Source organism: Oncorhynchus kisutch, linkage group LG16 (genome assembly GCF_002021735.2).
Source record: "Oncorhynchus kisutch isolate 150728-3 linkage group LG16, Okis_V2, whole genome shotgun sequence".
Lineage (NCBI taxonomy): Eukaryota > Metazoa > Chordata > Actinopteri > Salmoniformes > Salmonidae > Oncorhynchus > Oncorhynchus kisutch.
The window spans coordinates 22,460,004-22,479,429 of record NC_034189.2 but is presented as its reverse complement, the minus strand read 5'-3'; the positions used below and the strand labels follow the sequence as shown (position 1 = coordinate 22,479,429).

At 44.8% G+C, this 19,426-nt stretch overlaps 1 protein-coding gene across 12 annotated transcripts in view; it reads left to right on the top strand.

Moving 5' to 3' along the window:
- The window catches only part of LOC109906505 (adhesion G protein-coupled receptor L3-like), a 346,713-nt gene that overhangs the window by 280,536 nt on the left and 46,751 nt on the right, over positions 1-19,426 (top strand). For all 12 annotated transcript variants that reach the window (XM_031792020.1, XM_031792013.1, XM_031792022.1 and 9 more), the window contains 3 exons: positions 491-696; positions 3,299-3,475; positions 16,907-17,116. In XM_031792020.1, coding sequence (XP_031647880.1) covers positions 491-696; positions 3,299-3,475; positions 16,907-17,116 — 593 coding nt within the window. The remainder of the gene's footprint in view (positions 1-490; positions 697-3,298; positions 3,476-16,906; positions 17,117-19,426) is intronic.

The window sequence follows — 19,426 nt, the reverse complement described above, 5'->3', positions numbered from 1 at the left end:
CACTTCCAAAACGGTTCCAAAGGTTGACTGGGTTTCTCATAGGCATATAAACCTTAGCAATGTCTAGGCTAGGTTTACAAACTATCCCTTTATTCACAAAAAATACAAAACATTTTGAAAATGTTTCACCTTTGGATTTATTTTTGTTTTCTGGCACTACTTTCCCTGCTACTTAAACCTCAAACCTCAACATAAACCTTTTAACCCCTTTTCAGTCACATACTGTATACAATAGCATTCTATTCTATGGTAAAATATGATCAATACATTTCAATAACACACATTCATGTTATGTCAGTGGTGGCAGGGGCTGTGTCAATTGCCTTAAAGATCTTCCTCGCCTTAATCGCTCTGATCTGAAAGAACTGAACAGGTGAAAGCCAGCCTAATGATAATCTTCTGCCATTTTTGTTTTCACCTGTCACTGCAAACAAAGGGGAGGAGATTAGGAGAGGATTTTCAGGCCGTGATGTCATATTTTATTTCCTAGGAGAGATCCGGATGGCCTTCGTCCTGTATAAGCACATCGGAGCCTACCTGTCTACAGAGAATGCCAGCATGAAACTGGGCAGGGAAGCCATGGCCACCAACTACTCTGTCATTGTCAATTCTCCCGTCATCACAGCAGCCATCAACAAAGAAAGCAACAAAGTCTACCTGTCCGAACCGGTCATATTCACCTTGAAACACCTGCAGGTACGACACACACACACACGGACGTGTGCACACAAAACACACACACTTTGGGATTATCATTGAATTCACTACTAAACACCTTGGTGGACACACCTTTTTCTTCTAAAAGGAGCAGTTTGGGAATTGTACATCCATTTTCGACTTGTAAATTAATGAAGGAAGTTACCCCTTCAATTTTTACCTCAATTTCTTTGACAAGAAGAAAGCATGAAGAACAAAGAGTAATCTATCATAACATATTGATGATGCACAACTTTGTTTTCATTAGTTTTCTCCCTATTAGTTTAAGAACAGAACTGTCTAACCTGGAAGGCTAGGGTGATAGCAGCGTTCTAGCGTTCTATTGGTCGTCCCTGGAGGCTGGTTAGTCATTGCCGAAGCATTAACTTCCTCCCCGACTGCATTATCTTCCCCCTCGCACGACTCCCAACAGCGTCCAGAGCCATTATTAGGCAGGTTGAAAGACCTTGAGAGTAACTTGCAGATGACTGTGTGTGTGCAGTGTGTGGGAGGGACAGTTTGTGAGGAGAAGGAGTTTGAGGAAAAAAAATAAAGATCAGAGAGCGAACGATAGTGGTAAAGAGAGGGAGAGGAACACTAAAATAAAATATAAGAGAGAGAGAGAGAGAGCTTATGTTTTTTTCAAAATGAAACTGGAAAATGTCACACTCGGGGTCAATGCAGTTATTACCAGGGACCACCCGCCTTTCGCTTAATTCCTAGTTTTGTCAGAAGACACATTGCTAGAACTGTCTGAGGATAATGTAGGCCACTGCCGCGTTCCTACCTTTTTCTCGGCCCACTGGTCTAATCTCAATAAAACAGTGCTCTTATATAAGTGTATGTGGTTCCCTAGACTTGCACTTGTGACAGAACATGTGGTCTTCTGAACTGCTCTGTGCTGTGTCTTCTAAACAGTAGACTTTTGTAAAGAGTCTTCTCAGTCTTATAAAAGAGTATTCTAAGTCTTCTAAAAAAGATGGACCAAATATATGAGGATGGTTCTTTATACTGCAGGTATGCACAGACTAGAGTGGCGCAGTGCTTCTCAGTGCAAGAGGCGACACTGCCGTACCTGGTTCGAATCCAGGCAGCATCACATCCGGCTGCGATTGGGAGCCCCATAGGGTGGCGCTCAGTTGGCTCAGCGTCGTCCGGGTTTGGCCGGGGGAGGCCAGCTTGCCTAGTTAAATAAAGGTTAAAAGTTAAATAAGAATTTGTTCTTAAACTGACTTGCCTAGTTAAATAAAGGTTAAATAAAATAATTAATAAAAAATGATATATAGGAGTACTTCTCATAGCCCGGTCCCAGATCTATTTGTGCTGTCTTGCCGACTCGTATGTTAAGTATGGCCTGGTCCCAAATCTATTTGTGCCGTTTTGCCGATTACTGTGGTCATTGTCATAACAAACACCCCCATAGTATTTGGCTATACAGCACCAACAGATCTGGGACCAGGCTATACTACTCTTCGCTCTAGTATTTAGTTCCATCACTATACAATTAATAGCCCTTAGATCAGAGGTTCTGGATCACTTGTCCCAGAGGACTGTGGCTGTCCTCTAGTTATTGTTTCGCTTTCTTGCCTCCGCACTTAATGGACTAATTAAAGTGGTTAATGGGACAGAAGGTCACCTCGTCTGGTTTTTCCAGTCCATGCTGCACTATATCCAACTAGCCATTGGTTGGCTGTGTGGAGGAGAACTCAATCAGACGGGAAATGTATGTCTGGAGAGGATCTGCTGATTATGGATGCTTCTCAAAGGGTATCCTGTTCCCTATACAGTATAAGGCACTACATAGGGAATATGGTGCCATTTGAGACACAGACTATGTTCCACAGTCACAGCATTAGCAACATTGTGAGAAGCATATTGAGGATTGGGGTTACACATGTCTGCTATGGACAATCCCCTCAAACGCACACAGCATTAAGGTGGAATTTGAAGTGGTCAGGCAATATCTAGCTGCAAGAGATGGCAGCTTTCCACATGAGTTCAACTTAAAACCAGACCTATTTCCAGCATTCATATAGGGCATTCATATAGGGCATTTGTATGCATTGACACATTTCTCCTCTCACCCCTTTATCTGCATTAAGCTCGAAAGTGACTGTTTTAAAACGGGCCAGCGAGATAGCGGGAGAAGCTAGTCGTTAAGGCTGCCGCCTGACAGAGAGCGGCGGTGGCGGCCATTAAACAGCGGGGCAGTCTATTGTCGCACAGTGAAGGTTAAAGCGAAAGGTCGAAAAACACAATGAAAGGCTGCTCCATCGGCGCTCACCGCCGCCATTAAACTAAAACCAACCGCCGCAGTGGGGGGAAACCTGCACCGACACCGGAAAAGGGAATCAAGGAGCTATTTCCGAGATATTTAGTCTTGAAATGGAGCACTGTAGAGTTATTCTGTTGTGGCACATCAAGGTTATGGGATGCTCACCTGAAATGAGCTTCATGCGTTTCTGTTTAACCCAGCCAGAGTGTTGGCTTTTTAGAATGGATCACTCAACCTTCAATCAATGTGTTTGTGTTTTTCCTCCCACTAGCGTCATTGTGCTGCTGGGGCCCGTATGCTAATTGTTATGTGGTTTGTCCCCCACAGCAATCCAAGGAAAGCTTTAACCCCAACTGTTCTTTCTGGAGTTATTCCAAGAGGACCATGACGGGGTACTGGTCGACGCAGGATTGCCGGCTGCTTGGCACCAACCGGACTCACACCACGTGCTCTTGTACCCACCTGACCAACTTTGCCGTCCTTATGGCTCATGTGGAGGTCAAGGTAAGGCCTTTTCCACCATCTCATCTCAATCCATGCTCAGCCATTTTTTGTTTCAGCCCAGATCCAGTACAAGCAATACAAATCCCATGAAACCATACATTATAGCGTGGCCTACAGATGGATAGCTCTATTTTGTGACCTTCACAGCAGCACATTCTACAAGAAAGGAAAGAGCCACTATTGAGTGGCGCTGAGTTAAGATCCAAATCTAAGAGCTTTTTTTTGCGCCAAAAGCAGCCTTAGTGTTGAGTGTGTATTCGATGTGGGGACCGTTCCCTATTTGGCCTTGTGTGAAGTAGTTGGAGAGTGTGGCCCTTGCAGGAGGAAAATGAATTTGAGGTTTCAAGAGATCTTTGAGGCTTTCATTGAGTCGTCCGCATACCTACTTAGCTTAAAATAATTTTCTATACCTGAATGCATGGTTAGATGTTCCAAACACCCCGATATTCGCAGGTTGATGGATTGAAGGAGAATCCACATCTTTAAAAAAAGAATAATGTTTTTTGAACTAGGTAAGTCAGTTAAGAACAAATTCTTATTTTCAATGACGGCCTAGGAACAGTGGGTTAACTGCCTTGTTCAGGGGCAAAACCTCAGATTTCTTTTCTTGTCAGCTGGGGGGTTACTGGCCCAACGCTCTAACCACTAGGCTACCTGCCGCTCCTTTTGAACCCGTTACACTCTGGGAATTGGCCTATGAGGATAGGGCTAAATATGAAAAGCATAAGCATGATACTAAAGGAAGAATTTGGACATTATGGGAAGATTTGAATTCATTACCAGCTCATTACCGTGAGAGGCCACCCAGGGGTCATGGCATATTTCAGCTGTTCCTAATTTTCAAATGTCTTCTCATTCCCGAACCTCAACCCTTGCAGTTTCCGGGGGGGAACAAAGACTCGTATGAAAGAGAGATTTAGCGAAAGGTTGCATTTATTTTGAAAGCGTTAATTTACTTATTGCGTCTTACTGCTCTCTTACATGGGAGATAATATCTGTATGTTCTGTCATTGCTCTGTGGTTGAAAGAGAGAGAGCTAGAGAGTCAAAATATAATAAAATATGTGTGGGACTGTTTGACAGAAGAAAAGAGGTGGGTAGGGAGAGAGGGAACGGCGGCGGGAGAGAGAGTGAGAGGATATATAATGTGAGATGTGTAGGATTGTCACATGAAAGATTGGCCTGTAGTTTGCGCTGTGCGGCAGTGTGAAAGTGGCACTGTTACCGGCGATTCTCAAGGGAGAGAGAGATGGAAGGGATTGTTGGCCAGAAAAGAGAAAGATAACTTCTGTCACTGCAAGTTTGAGGGCCATGCCGCTGAAGGCCCCAAGACCCCCAAGGCTAGCTTTAGTCAGTGAGGAAAGAGGACTCTATAATGCCTGTCCCAGTTGGCCAAAGGCCATATAACCACAGGCCCTTGGACCTCCCTTAGCGACAGTCTGCCCCCACTCCCAGCCAACCAGCCACTCTGGTCCAGAGAGGTTTACCCCTAGTGAGCAGGAGTCACTGTTTGTCACTCAGCCACTTGGCTTGGGGGGAGCTAGTGTGCTCTAGCCTCGGTCTCTAGCCGGGGCCATGAATACAGAGGGAAGCTGTGAAGAATAGGAGTGAAGGAAGCGCTTTGTCATGTGATTCACTGTGTGGAAACCGCTGGATGCTGGTGTTGCATTCAGGGGGAAAGTAGATGGTTCTTACATCCCAATTCCAAAATGTCTGCATTTATCTACTCTATGTTTCTGCTCGGTCGGAAAGGCAGTGTCATCGGAAGACATTTCAAGGAAATGCAGGCATCTTTTGACAAACTGCCAAGGCATTCCAATCCGGAAGCGCCAAGTGAATGGGGGGGGGGGAGAAAACCGTTAAATGTCAGTTAACAACAAAAATTCCATCAATTGGGATGTCCGTATTTTGTCTCTATGGTAACAAAACAATCCTGTAGTCTTGTTTAGCACCATCGCCAGAAGAGATAGTCACGCTGCAATTGCCATCCTCACTTTGAGAAGGAAGAGGCCCACTATCACCATCATCTTTCATGTTGCTGTAATTTAGCCAGATAGACTGGGTGTTCCAGCAGAAAATAACAATAAGAAATTCGAAGTGCTTTTACGATAATGCACTGTTTGATACGTTGATGCGCATTGCTGAAAGCGTTGGAGTGTTATCTTATGCACACATTGGTAATCATTTGTAATATGTCTTTATCTTGGACTATGTTGTGGTGGTGCTGAGGCAGTAGTAGTGTTCATTAAGTATTTACAGGACGGAATGGAGTGGTATCAAACACAAGGAAACCATGTGTTTGATGTGTCAATATATTCCGTCCATTCCAGCCATTCCTATGAGCCTGTCCTTCCCAATTAAGGTGCCACCAGCCGCCTGTGATGTATAGTAAATGGCATATAGTACTCCGGAGTTAATACACACTATGCAGTGGTTTCCCAACAGACCGGTTTTCAATCAGAACTCAACCTGTTGGACATTCTGAAGCTGACCAAGAGTAAATAACCCATATCAGAAGCATGAACTTAGTGTTTTTTCTCTATGCTGTTTCAAGCCATTAATACAACATGGAACAGCTAATGAGATGCCTTTCAACAATAACTGACCCCACTGTCTCATGATCATGTTCGCTCAGTACTGTAAATGTATGGATTCAGAATCCACAGGCTTTGGCTCTCTGAGGAATTATGTTTCTAGTCAATGGTCATCTTTGTGGTCAATTATCACCTTTCTGAATTTACTGCTTACCTTTTGATCTCTGCCAAAGAAGAAGAACAAATATGCATCTTTGGTATTCAAAAGGGTTATGGGACCCAGCCCTATGGGGTTCCAGAATACTGCAGTATACTGTGAAATGTCAGTAAACAAAGTTCCACATAGCTTTTTTTTCTTCTTTCTCAAACACGTCTAGTTCATCGTTCCAAGGTTCTTGGCACGTGGTTTGACTCGTTGATACTCTGTGGACTAGCACTTATTGAAGGGTTGTGATGACAAAGTAATCTGTGCTTTGTACATTTTGTCAAGCACGTTTAATTTGTACTTTTATTTATACTGGCTGAAGCATTGTCCTCTTTCAAAAAAAGTCAACAGTCCTGAGGGGAGTTGACAGTGTGACTCACTATCAAATCCAGTAAACAAACACCATGTCTGTCAACGACAGGGGATGAGGTAGCTACTATCCAAACAGTAAGGAAGGGATCGTGGACTTTTTTGTGCACCAACATGATCTAGCTTGATGGCGAAAGCCATCCCATTTGTCAGCTGTTCCTGCCGCCGCACTGAAGTACATCAGTCGGCCTCGTACACCAAAATAAACCAAATGGGCTGTGACCAGCCGTGTGTCAGTCAGAGATTATGTCGCTTTTGTGTCTCCTGGAAGGGAAGTGATTGCGAGGGAGTTTCGCGTGAGGATGAGAGTGATTGCTTAAGTGCTCTGTCAAAGTACAGCGTGACGCTGTCTCCTCTTCATACAACTCCCAACTGCTCTCTCATCAAGCATAGAAATAGTATGTTAAAAATTTACAATAATACTTCCAGCTGGAAGTTACCCAGAGAAGATTTGGTTGTGGTTTCAATGGAAGGTTCCACTGGCTTTTGAGAATTGCTTCAACCTGTCCTAGCAGGTTGTCATTCCTATCAATATCCAACTTGATATTTTTTTATATGCGGTTGTCTGATACAACAGAGACATGGTGTCATCTATTTTGATGTTACCTACATGAAATATTTTCGATTCAAAGGCCTTTTTGTTTTCTACACGGTGATGTCATGTGCATTCCAGTTGCCATAGAAACGATTCATCAAACAAAACAAAGGGATTGGAGTTTTAAAAAAACAAAGTACACCAGTGTTACTAAAGGACCAACATTTGGAAAGACCTGCTTTAGACGTTCTTCTTAAATACCTTAAATATCATGGCCCAAAATTACACCAAACACCCACCCAGCCAGCTACCCAAGGCAGCAACAGTCTACTCTTTATCGAACCACCCTCCTTTGAATTTAAGCTTCCATTTCCAAGACAGCCCCAGGGTTGTGGGGGCACTGTTTAAATAGCATCTGAAGACCCAGCCGAGACTTAGAAAGATAGACCTGTTGTCCCTCCACCTACAAGCCATTACTTAGGTGCTGAGTATGTATGCCGCGATTGGCTGGGGGTAATATTGAGCCACCTGTAAGTGGCACCATTCCCTAGGGTCCACCAGTGTATAAATCAATGGCCTCATACATCCGTGTGTCCTGGTGGGGTGTCTTTATCTGAAATCATGATACGTTCAGCCTGATACATTCAGGCTTTGAAATGTATAGAGGGCACAGTTATAGTGTGCACAGTTCCCACTATATTAACTTATAACTTATTATAAACTGGGTGGTTCAAGTCCTGAATGCTGATTTGGCTGAAAGCTGTTGTATATCAGACCTTATACCACAGGTATGACAAAACATTCCTTTTTACTGTTCTAATTACGTTGGTAACCAGTTTAGAAAAGCAGTAAGGCACCTCAGGGGTTTGTGATATACGGCCAATATACCACAGCTAAGCTAAGAACATCCCTTAGCTGTGGTATATTGGCCATATACCCCTCCTCCTCGGGCCTTATTGCTTAATTATAACTTATTTCTTCCATCTATCCATCCATCCACATATGTAACTTTCCATCCATCTATATCATGACGTGGCCAAGTCATCCATGTGCTTTTATTGTACGTTTATTAACTAAAAGTAAAGATGACGTCGTTCCGACTGTTATCTGGACGCATTCCGCTTTAGAAGGCTCCACCACTGGCAGTACGGTATATCACGGTTATCGTCGCTGTGAATATTGTACGGCTCTATTAGGCACATGCACTGAATGTAAACTCCCTCCTCCTGGCTTTTTAAGATCGTAAATGCTTGCCCGTACGTGAATTCAACGCTCGACACCCCACGGTAGGGCCTCTGCTACCCTTACCACAACATGTGCCCTGCCCTGATGTATTTGATGACTCAAAGCTCTCTCCAGCTCTCTCTCCTTCTCTTTCTCTCCCTGGGCGTCGTCCAGGCAGATTTATTCAATTTAATTGGATTGGCTTCAAGCTGCAAGTGGTTCTTTGAGGTATATCAAGGAATGAAGCTCATCTCCTCTCTCTCCCATTGGCCCAGTGGATCTGAGCACTACCAGAGCACAGTAGAGGCACCCCTGCTAGGATGAAGGGTGCAATGGTGATTCATTTGGTATCGTGTGATATCTGATAGGATTGACTTGATTGGAGTGGTCAGGGCATAGGGTGACAGCGAATGCAGTTGACATATATACACCTCTGCGTTTGACTTCCCATCAACCTGAGGTCCTATTCTGTGCCTTGTGGTAACAGATCAGGGGCAAACCCAATCTCCCAAAGGCATCCAACCAGAATGAAATATATGTGTGTTTAAAGGGTGGAGGGAAGACAAATCGAATCTGCGCAAGGCTCGTACCGCCCCAGTAAGTAACATGTCCTGTGGTATGACTCCTTGGCCTCCCATGACAGACTGAATTTTGGAGCGAATTACGGTCCGCTGCTTTCGGGACCCTCGTTCCCATTCCCGCTGCGGACCCCCGGACGAGCCCCCAGAAAATGGCCTTCATCGAAGTGATAAAGTTGTGGCCGTTGGCACCTTAGCGATCATCCACCCTCCCAGAACAAAGAGATGTCACTGCAGTAGATCGATCACACACGTGTGGATGCACCCTACGCCTCCACCTCGTTTTGATTCAGCACCCCCCCCCCCCCCCCCATCAATGTAAAGATTGTGATGGATAGAGCCTGAAGCCATGGCACAGCTCGCTAGCTCAACTCACCCTAGGCCCCCTTTTCAAAACAGTCTGCATCTGCCACCACCCAGCGCATGAGATGCCTTTGTAGTACGGAGGACCAGAGACAGCCACACACACAAACACACACACACACTGCTCTACGGCACACTGCTCCACAGTCGTGTCATCCCCCTGTCCCCCTGATGTATACACAACGGCTCATCAGGCAAGAGAATGTAAAGAGCGCCTCTCCCCAGACTCAGGGTAGCGCGTCGACTGTTATTGTAGAGCAGCCCCTTAATGATCAGCGTCTGTTCTCCCATCTCTCTCCGCTAGTGTTAGCCCATGCTACGCGCACCTGTTCAACAAGCCTTTGTGTAAAGCATCCCCTACTACAATGGAGGCTGTAGAAAATCCCAGCTGGATGCTTTAGCCTCTTACCCTGCCCCCCAGTGGAGATTAATACTGCTGACTCGGGTCGAAGTTTGATTCAGAGGAAGTAATCATTTGTGTGGAAAAATGTACGCTGTGTATAGCTGGGTGATGTGTGAAAAGAAAATGTCGCAATAATCTGACCCTTTCCTCGTAGATTAGGTTTTGAGGAGGTGCTAGAGTCATATTGTGATAAATGTAACTATTTTGCTTGATAACAACAAATGTTTTTAATGTTTTAATGGACAGTGACTTAACATTACCGGCAGGCTCTAGACATGTTTTATTCCAGTGCCAAGTAAGACAACTGAGATGGTAGTCTCAAATAAATAAATAAATTGTTTTAAACAAACAGCTATTTCATCTAAAATATCCAGGAAATGCATGATTGATTAATATTTTGAAGTACAACCTGTCCAAATTGGATCCAGAATTATCCCATTATTGGGGGCGCTCTTCAGAGAATTTAATGACATCTTTGTGCGTAGGCCTATTGTCCTAATAGGCTGTATTATTCACCACCTGAGGAAGTGGGAGCTCAAAACACTTAGCTAGATTGCTAACTCCAAATATGATAGTGTTGCTCGATAGCCATGTAGGCTAAGTGATTAATCTATCGGTAAATGTAGACTTGTGTCCTATAGCGCTAGGCCTAGACTGCGCCAAAATCACCCTAACTGCATCCTACTCCGGTTCTAAAGTGGTGACATTAACTCGATATTAAGAGGTGAGAAATGCTGTCTTTTCCCCCACAATAGCATTTTGACCTACACTATGCTTGAGCTTCTCAATGAATTTCTCCGTACGCACACTGGGGAGACGGGGTGAGAGTCCACAACCGACTGCGAAACGGGAACAGACAGATACTTCCATAGCAGGAATCAACCTAATGCAAAGGCTATTGCTGTTGACCAAATAATGGTTTTAGAGCATTCTACGGGAAGGTTGAGTAGCAAAATCACCGAAATTTACAGAAGAAAGCACAATGCTTCGGTAAGAGGAAGGAAATGTCTGTGTCTGTATTTTTTGGCATTTTTTTGTCCCAGCTTTAATACTGTGTACTTCCAGTAAAACAAACAGTGACGAGTGTATTCTCTAGCTGTGACTCACTGATATTGTCCTTGAGGACTATTGTGTAAGCACAGGCCTTTGAGATTGCACACACACACACACACACACACACACACACACACACACACACACACACATTTTGAGTGATTGAATATCTGCTCTACAGAACTGACATCCTCAGGATCACTCCATGTAAATACAATTTGCTGTCATGTTCATCACAGCTGAAGGCTGTTGAGAAGAAAAACAGTCAATTTTTTTGCCCTTATTTTACCAGGTAAGTTGACTGAGAACACATTCTCATTTGCAGCAACAACCTGGAGAATAGTTACAGGGGAGAGGAAGGGGGATGAATGAGCCTATTGGAAGCTGGGGATGAATAGGTGGCCATGATGGTATGTCAGACAGGGAATTTAGCTGGGACACTAGGGTAACACCCCTAATCTTACGAAAAGTGCCATGGGATCTTTGGTAACCAGAGATTCAGGACACCCGTTTAACGTCCCATCCGAAAGACGGCACCCTACACTGGGCAATGTCCCCAATTGCTGCTCTGGGACATGTTATTATATTATTGAGTTGCACTCTCCACTCTCCACACTTTTTTGCCCTCAGAACAGCTTTACATGGTGTCGAAAGCATTCCACAGGGAAGCTGGCCCATGTTGACTCCAATGCTTCCCACAGATGTGTCAAGTGGACAGGATGTCTTCTTGATACACACGAGAAACTGTTGAGCGTGAAAAACATAGCAGCTTTGCAGTTCTTGACACAAACCGATGTGCCTGGCACCTACTACCAAACCCCATTCAAAGGGACTTAAATATTTTGTCTTGCCCATTCACCCTCTGAATGGCACACATACACAATCCATGTCTCAAGGCAAAAAATAATTTAACCTGTCTCCTCCCCTTCATTTACACTGATTGAAGTGGATTTAACAAGTGACATCAATAAGGGATCATAGCATTCACCTGGATTCACCTGGTCAGTCTGTCATGGAAAGAGCAAGTGTTCTTAATTGTTTGTATACTCAGTGTATATGCTGTATACAAAACAGTAAAATCTAGTTTTTGACTGCACTGGGCCTTTAATAGATTACCCATAGTGCCTTTCACAGCCACCTGTGGCCATTTCCGTAGCTCAATTTGTTAACTAGCCAGAACACACTGGTGACACATTTTCATGCCATTTCCACCTTACCACATGTGGTCCTATCTGTGACAGCTAGGTCATTGTGTGGAGAGGTCGATGGTGACCATCTTGTTTTGAGTTTATTAGTGAATATACATGTGAGTGTCATTTTAGTTATCAGTAACAAGAAAATACCTTTATTCTCAGATGTTAATCAGATTGTCAACACTGCGACAGTCATTTTGGCCAGTTATTTATTTGATTGATTCAATACACAATGTAGTGTAGTTATAATGTTACAACACAGATACCCTCAATATTTACACTACCGGTCAAAAGTTTTAGAACACCATTCAAGGGTTTTTATTTATTTTTTACATTGTAGAATAATAGTGAAGACATATAACACACATGGAATCATGTAAACTAAGCAACAACAACAAAAATGTATTTATTTTCAGCAAAATTAACATGTGTAAATATTTGTATGAACATAACCAGATTCAACAACTGAGACATGAACTGAACAAGTTCCACAGACATGTGACTAACAGAAATGTAATAATGTGTCCCTGAACAAAGGCGGGAGGGGTCAAAATCAAAAGTAACAGTATCTGGTGTGGTCACCAGCTGCATTAAGTACTGCAGTGCATCTTCTCCTCATGGACTGCACCAGATTTGCCAGTTCTGACTATGAGATGTTACCCTCTTCCACCAAGGCACCTGCAAGTGCCCAGACATTTCTGGGGGGAATGGCACTCTCACCCGGCGATCCAACAGATCCCAGACATGCTCAATGGGATTGAGATCCGGGCTCTTCACTGGCCATGGCAGAACACTGACATTCCTGTCTTGCAGGAAATCCCGCACAGAACGAGCAGTATGGCTGGTGGCATTGTCATGCTGGAGGGTCATGTCAGGATGAGCCTGCAGGAAGGGTACCACATGAGGGAGGAGGATGTCTTCCCTGTAACACACAGCGTTGAGATTGCCTGCAATGACAACAAGCTCCGTCCGATGATGCTGTGACACACCGCCCCAGACCATGACGGACCCTCCACCTCCAAATGGATCCCGCTCCAGAGTACATGCCTCGGTGTAACGCTTATTCCTTTGACGATAAACGTGAATCTGACCTTCACCCCTGGTGAGACAAAACCGAGACTCATCAGTGAAGAGTCCTTTCTGGTCCAGCGATGGTGGGTTTGTGCCTATAGGCGACAATGTTGCCGGTGATGTCTGGTGAGGACCTGCCTTTACAACAGGCCTACAAGCCCTCAGTCCAGCCTCTCTCAGCCTATTGTGGACAGTCTGAGCACTGATGGAGGGATTGTGCGTTCCTGGTGTAACTCAGGCAGTTGTTGTTGCCATCCTGTACCTGTCCCGCAGGTGTGATGTTCGGATGTACCGATCCCGTGCAGGTGTTGTTGCACGTGATCTGCCACTGCGAGGACGATCAGCTGTCCGTTCTGTCTCCCTGTAGCATAGTCTCAGGCAATTCACAGTATGGACGTTTCAATTTATTGCCCTGGCCACATCTGCAGTTAAACAAATCAAAATATTTTTTAAATTTGAGATTCTTCAAATAGCCACCCTTTGCCTTGACAGCTTTGCACACTTGGCATTCTCTCAACCAGCTTCACCTGGAATGCTTATCCAACAGTCTTGAAGGAGTTCCCACACATGCTGAGCACTTGTTGGCTGGTTTTTCTGAGGCTGGTAACTCTAATGAACTTATCCTCTGCATCTGAGGTAACTCTGGGTCTTCCTTTCCTGGGGCAGTCCTCATGAGAGCCAGTTTCATCATTGTGCTTGATGGTTTTTGCGACTGCACTTGAAGAAACGTTCTAAGTTCTTGGAATTTTCCGTGTTGACTAATCTTCATGTCTTAAAGTAATGATGGACTGTCATTTCTCTTTGCGTATTTGAGCTATTCTTGCCATAATATGGACTTGGTATTTTACCAAATTTTACCAAATCTTCTGTACACCACCCCTACCTTGTTTCAGCCAACCTATTGGCTGAAACTCATTAAAAAGGGAAGAAATGAACTTTTAAGAAGGCACACCTGTTAATTGAAATGCACTCCAGGTGACTACCTCAAGCTGGTTGAGAGTATGCCAAGAGTGTGCAAAGCTGTCAAGGCAAAGGGTTGCTATTTGAAGAAACTCAAATATAAAATAGATGTTGATTTGTATGACATTTTTTTGGTTACTATATTTTTATTTATTTATTTCACCTTTATTTAACCAGGTAGGCTAGTTGAGAACAAGTTCTCATTTGCAACTGCGACCTGGCCAAGATAAAGCATAGCAGTGTGAGCATACAACAAAGAGTTACACATGGAGTAAACAATTAACAAGTCAATAACACAGTAGAAAACGAAGGGGGGGTCTATATACAATGTGTGCAAAAGGCATGAGGAGGTAGGCAAATAATTACAATTTTGCAGATTAACACTGGAGTGATAAAAGATCAGATGGTCATGTACAGGTAGAGATATTGGTGTGCAGAAGAGCAGAAAAGTAAATAAATAGAAACAGTACGGGGATGAGGTAGGTGAAAAGGGTGAGCTATTTACCAATAGACTATGTACAGCTGCAGCGATCGGTTAGCTGCTCAGATAGCTGATGTTTGAAGTTGGTGAGGGAGATAAAAGTCTCCAACTTCAGCGATTTTTGCAATTCGTTCCAGTCACAGGCAGCAGAGTACTGGAACGAAAGGCGGCCAAATGAGGTGTTGGCTTTAGGGATGATCAGTGAGATACACCTGCTGGAGCGCGTGCTACGGATGGGTGTTGCCATCGTGACCAGTGAGCTGAGATAAGGCGGAGCTTTACCTAGCATAGACTTGTAGATGACCTGGAGCCAGTGGGTCTGGCGGCGAATATGTAGCGAGGGCCAGCCGACTAGAGCATACAAGTCGCAGTGGTGGGTAGTATAAGGTGCTTTAGTGACAAAACGGATGGCACTGTGATAGACTGCATCCAGTTTGCTGAGTAGAGTGTTGGAAGCCATTTTGTAGATGACATCGCCGAAGTCGAGGATCGGTAGGATAGTCAGTTTTACTAGGGTAAGCTTGGCGGCTTGAGTGAAGGAGGCTTTGTTGCGGAATAGAAAGCCGACTCTTGATTTGATTTTCGATTGGAGATGTTTGATATGAGTCTGGAAGGAGAGTTTGCAGTCTAGCCAGACACCTAGGTACTTATAGACGTCCACATATTCTAGGTCGGAACCATCCAGGGTGGTGATGCTAGTCGGGCATGCAGGTGCAGGCAGCGACCGGTTGAAAAGCATGCATTTGGTTTTACTAGCGTTTAAGAGCAGTTGGAGGCCACGGAAGGAGTGTTGTATGGCATTGAAGCTTGTTTGGAGGTTAGATAGCACAGTGTCCAAAGACGGGCCGAAAGTATATAGAATGGTGTCGTCTGCGTAGAGGTGGATCAGGGAATCGCCCGCAGCAAGAGCAACATCATTGATATACACAGAGAAAAGAGTCGGCCCGAGAATTGAACCCTGTGGCACCCCCATAGAGACTGCCAGAGGACCGGACAGCATGCCCTCCGATTTGACACACTGAACTCTGTCTGCAAAGTAATTGGTGAACCAGGCAAGGCAGTCATCCGAAAAACCGAGGCTACTGAGTCTGCCGATAAGAATATGGTGATTGACAGAGTCGAAAGCCTTGGCGAGGTCGATGAAGACGGCTGCACAGTACTGTCTTTTATCGATGGCGGTTATGATGTCGTTTAGTACCTTGAGTGTGGCTGAGGTGCACCCATGACCGGCTCGGAAACCAGATTGCACAGCGGAGAAGGTACGGTGGGATTCGAGATGGTCAGTGACCTGTTTGTTGACTTGGCTTTCGAAGACCTTAGATAGGCAGGGCAGGATGGATATAGGTCTGTAACAGTTTGGGTCCAGGGTGTCTCCCCCTTTGAAGAGGGGGATGACTGCGGCAGCTTTCCAATCCTTGGGGATCTCAGACGAGATGAAAGAGAGGTTGAACAGGCTGGTAATAGGGGTTGCGACAATGGTGGCAGATAGTTTCAGAAATAGAGGGTCCAGATTGTCAAGCCCAGCTGATTTGTACGGGTCCAGGTTTTGCAGCTCTTTCAGAACATCTGCTATCTGGATTTGGGTAAAGGAGAACCTGGAGAGGCTTGGGCGAGGAGCTGCGGGGGGGGCGGAGCTGTTGGCCGAGGTTGAAGTAGCCAGGCGGAAGGCATGGCCAGCCGTTGAGAAATGCTTATTGAAGTTTTCGATAATCATGGATTTATCAGTGGTGACCGTGTTACCTAGCCTCAGTGCAGTGGGCAGCTGGGAGGAGGTGCTCTTGTTCTCCATGGACTTCACAGTGTCCCAGAACTTTTTGGAGTTGGAGCTACAGGATGCAAACTTCTGCCTGAAGAAGCTGGCCTTAGCTTTCCTGACTGACTGCGTGTATTGGTTCCGGACTTCCCTGAACAGTTGCATATCACGGGGACTATTCGATGCTATTGCAGTCCGCCACAGGATGTTTTTGTGCTGGTCGAGGGCAGTCAGGTCTGGGGTGAACCAAGGGCTGTATCTGTTCTTAGTTCTGCATTTTTTGAACGGAGCATGCTTATCTAAAATGGTGAGGAAGTTACTTTTAAAGAATGACCAGGCATCCTCAACTGACGGGATGAGGTCAATGTCCTTCCAGGATACCCGGGCCAGGTCGATTAGAAAGGCCTGCTCACATATGATCCCATATGTGTTATTTCCTAGTTTTGGTGTCTTCACTATTATTCTACAACGTAGAAAAAAATAAAAAAATAAAGAAAGAAAACCCTTGAATGAGTAGGTGTTGACGGGTAGAATATATTAAATTATGTTAATCTCATCTGGGGTTTTTGGTTGTGAGCGACAGTTGCGCCTATTCCTTCCTAATGTTCATCCTGTTTTTTGCTTGCGCCTCGTCTCATGTTGGTGGAGCATCTTCTACTCCTATCCAGTAATCTCATGTAATGCATTTCCTTATTTGTACCCTTTCCCAGAATACAGACCCAGTCCATGACATGCTGTTGGACGTCATCACATGGGTTGGCATCCTGCTCTCTCTGGTCTGCCTGCTCATCAGCCTGTTCACCTTTTGCTTCTTCCGGGGCCTGCAGAGCGACCGCAACACCATCCACAAGAACCTCTGCATCAGCCTCTTCATAGCGGAGTCCCTCTTCCTGGTGGGGATCAACCGAGCTGACCAACCGGTAAGAACATTCCCAAGCCGGACGATTGATGTGCAAAAGACACAGCCCACTCAATGGTTTTCAATGAGAGCAGGATGTTAGTGGAGCGCCTAGGGTTGTCTCTCTTTGTCTCTCTGAAAAGTTGGGGAGGTTTCTACTTTTGAGCCAGTCTGGGGGACTTCATCTCAATAGTCTAAAGTTGCTCCCAATCCTCACCTGGTCTTCCTTTTCTGCACTAATCTGAAAATACAGTGAAAGCAACGAGTCAGAAGTCTGTTTGGGATTTAAGTCTGATGTTTTATCTATCACCTGTCTCCCAAATCAGTTCTCTGATAAAGGAAAGGAGGAGAGGGAGCCAAATTAAACTATTGAAATGCATCCAGGGTGTCAGATCTAGTCCTTTTTGGGCCAGTGCCCATGTGTTTTCATTTCAACCTGGAACTTATTAGATCCATTAGTGTTACTGATCAGCTTGAGAGGCTACACACCTGGTTCATCCGGTCTGAATCAGACATTGCTCTGTTCTCTGTTTATACGCTCACCAGGTTATCATACCATCATTATCACCAAGGCCCACCTGCAGTAACTAAGGATTTGATCGAGTGGTTCCACAGGTAACAGCTAGATACATTAGATACAGGTCCAATGCAGCTGTTTTGATCACATAATCAAATCCTTTCTGGGTAACATTTACTTACCTTACTGTGATTTGTTTCAATTAAAATGGTTGAAAACAGACAAAAAATACACTATGTTTACAGAAGGATGTGGACACCCCATCATATGAGTTGGTTCGGATATTTCATCCACACCAGTTGTTGACAGGTGTATACAATTGAGCACACAGCCATGTGATCTCCATAGACAAACATTGGCAGTAGAATGGCCTTACCGAAGAGCTCAGTGACTTTCAATGTGGCACAGTCATAGGATGCCACCTTTTCAACAAGTCAGTCTGTCACATTTCTGCCCTGCTAGAGCTCCCCTGGTCAACTGTTGTATGTGCTGTTATTGTGAAGTGGAAACATCTAGGAGCAACAACGTCACAGCCGCGAAGTGGTAGGCCACACAAGCTCACAGAATGGGACCGCTGAGTGCTGAAGCACACAATGCGTAAAAATTGTCTGTCCTCGTGTGCAACACTCACTATCGAGGTCCAAACTGCCTCTGGAAGCAATGTCAACACAATAACTGTTTGTCTGGAGCTTCATGAAATGGGTTTCTGTGGCCGAGCAGCCGTACGCAAGCCTAAGATCACCATGCGCAATGCCAAGCGTCGGCTGGAGAGGTGTAAAGCTCACCGCCATTGGACTCAGGAGCAGTGGAAACGCTTTCTCTGGACTGATGAAGCGCACTTCACCATATGGCAGTCCGACGGATGAATCTGAGTTTGGCAGATGCCTGCCCCAATGCATAGTGCCAGCTGTAAAGTTTGGTGGATGAGGAATAATGGTCTGGGGCTGTTTTTCATGTTTCAGGCTAGACCCCTTAGTTCCAGTGAAGGGAAATCTTAATGCTACAGCATACAATGACATTCTAGACAATTATGTGCTTCCAACTTTGTGGCAACAGTTTGGGGAAGGCCCTTTCCTCAGCATGACAATGCCCCTGTGCACAAAGCACAAAGCAAGGTCCATATAGAAAGGAAATGGTTTGTCGAGATCTGTGTGGAAGAAATTGACTGGCCTGCGCAAAACCCTGACCTCAACCCCATCGAACACCTTTGGGATGAATTGGAACGCCTAATCGCCCAACATCAGTGCCCGACCTCACTAATGCTCTGGTGACAGAATGGAAGCAAGCCCCTGCAGCAATGTCCCAACATCTAATGGAAAGCCTTCCCAGAAGAGTGGAAGGCTTTCAAAGGGGTGACCAACCCTTCATTTTGGAATGAGACATTTGACAAGCATGTGTCTGCATACATTTGGTCATGTAGTGTAGCTTATTAGCAAAGAGCAATTTCTCAAGCAAGAATGTTGCTAGAACTGTCTTGGAGGGGGAAACTGAAACTCACTGTTATTGGCAGAGAGGTTTGGAATGTTTTCTTATTGGTCTATTAGCTCATTTTCCGCATAGTGATGTTGCCCGGCAGGCCAAAACTGAAAGGGCATTATCATAATTCTCACACTTATTCCAACCTCATAGTGTGGTAATATATAAAACACTGGAAAATCATATTTCTGACTACACTGGACCTTTAACCAGGTTTCATTTTTCATTCCTTATAGTGAAACTTTTGCTTCAAAGTTATTCAGTTCACACAAAAATCCTGGTCAAACACTAAAAAGGTTAGTACTCAACAAACATGGGCTAAGCCAAGAATTTAGTAAA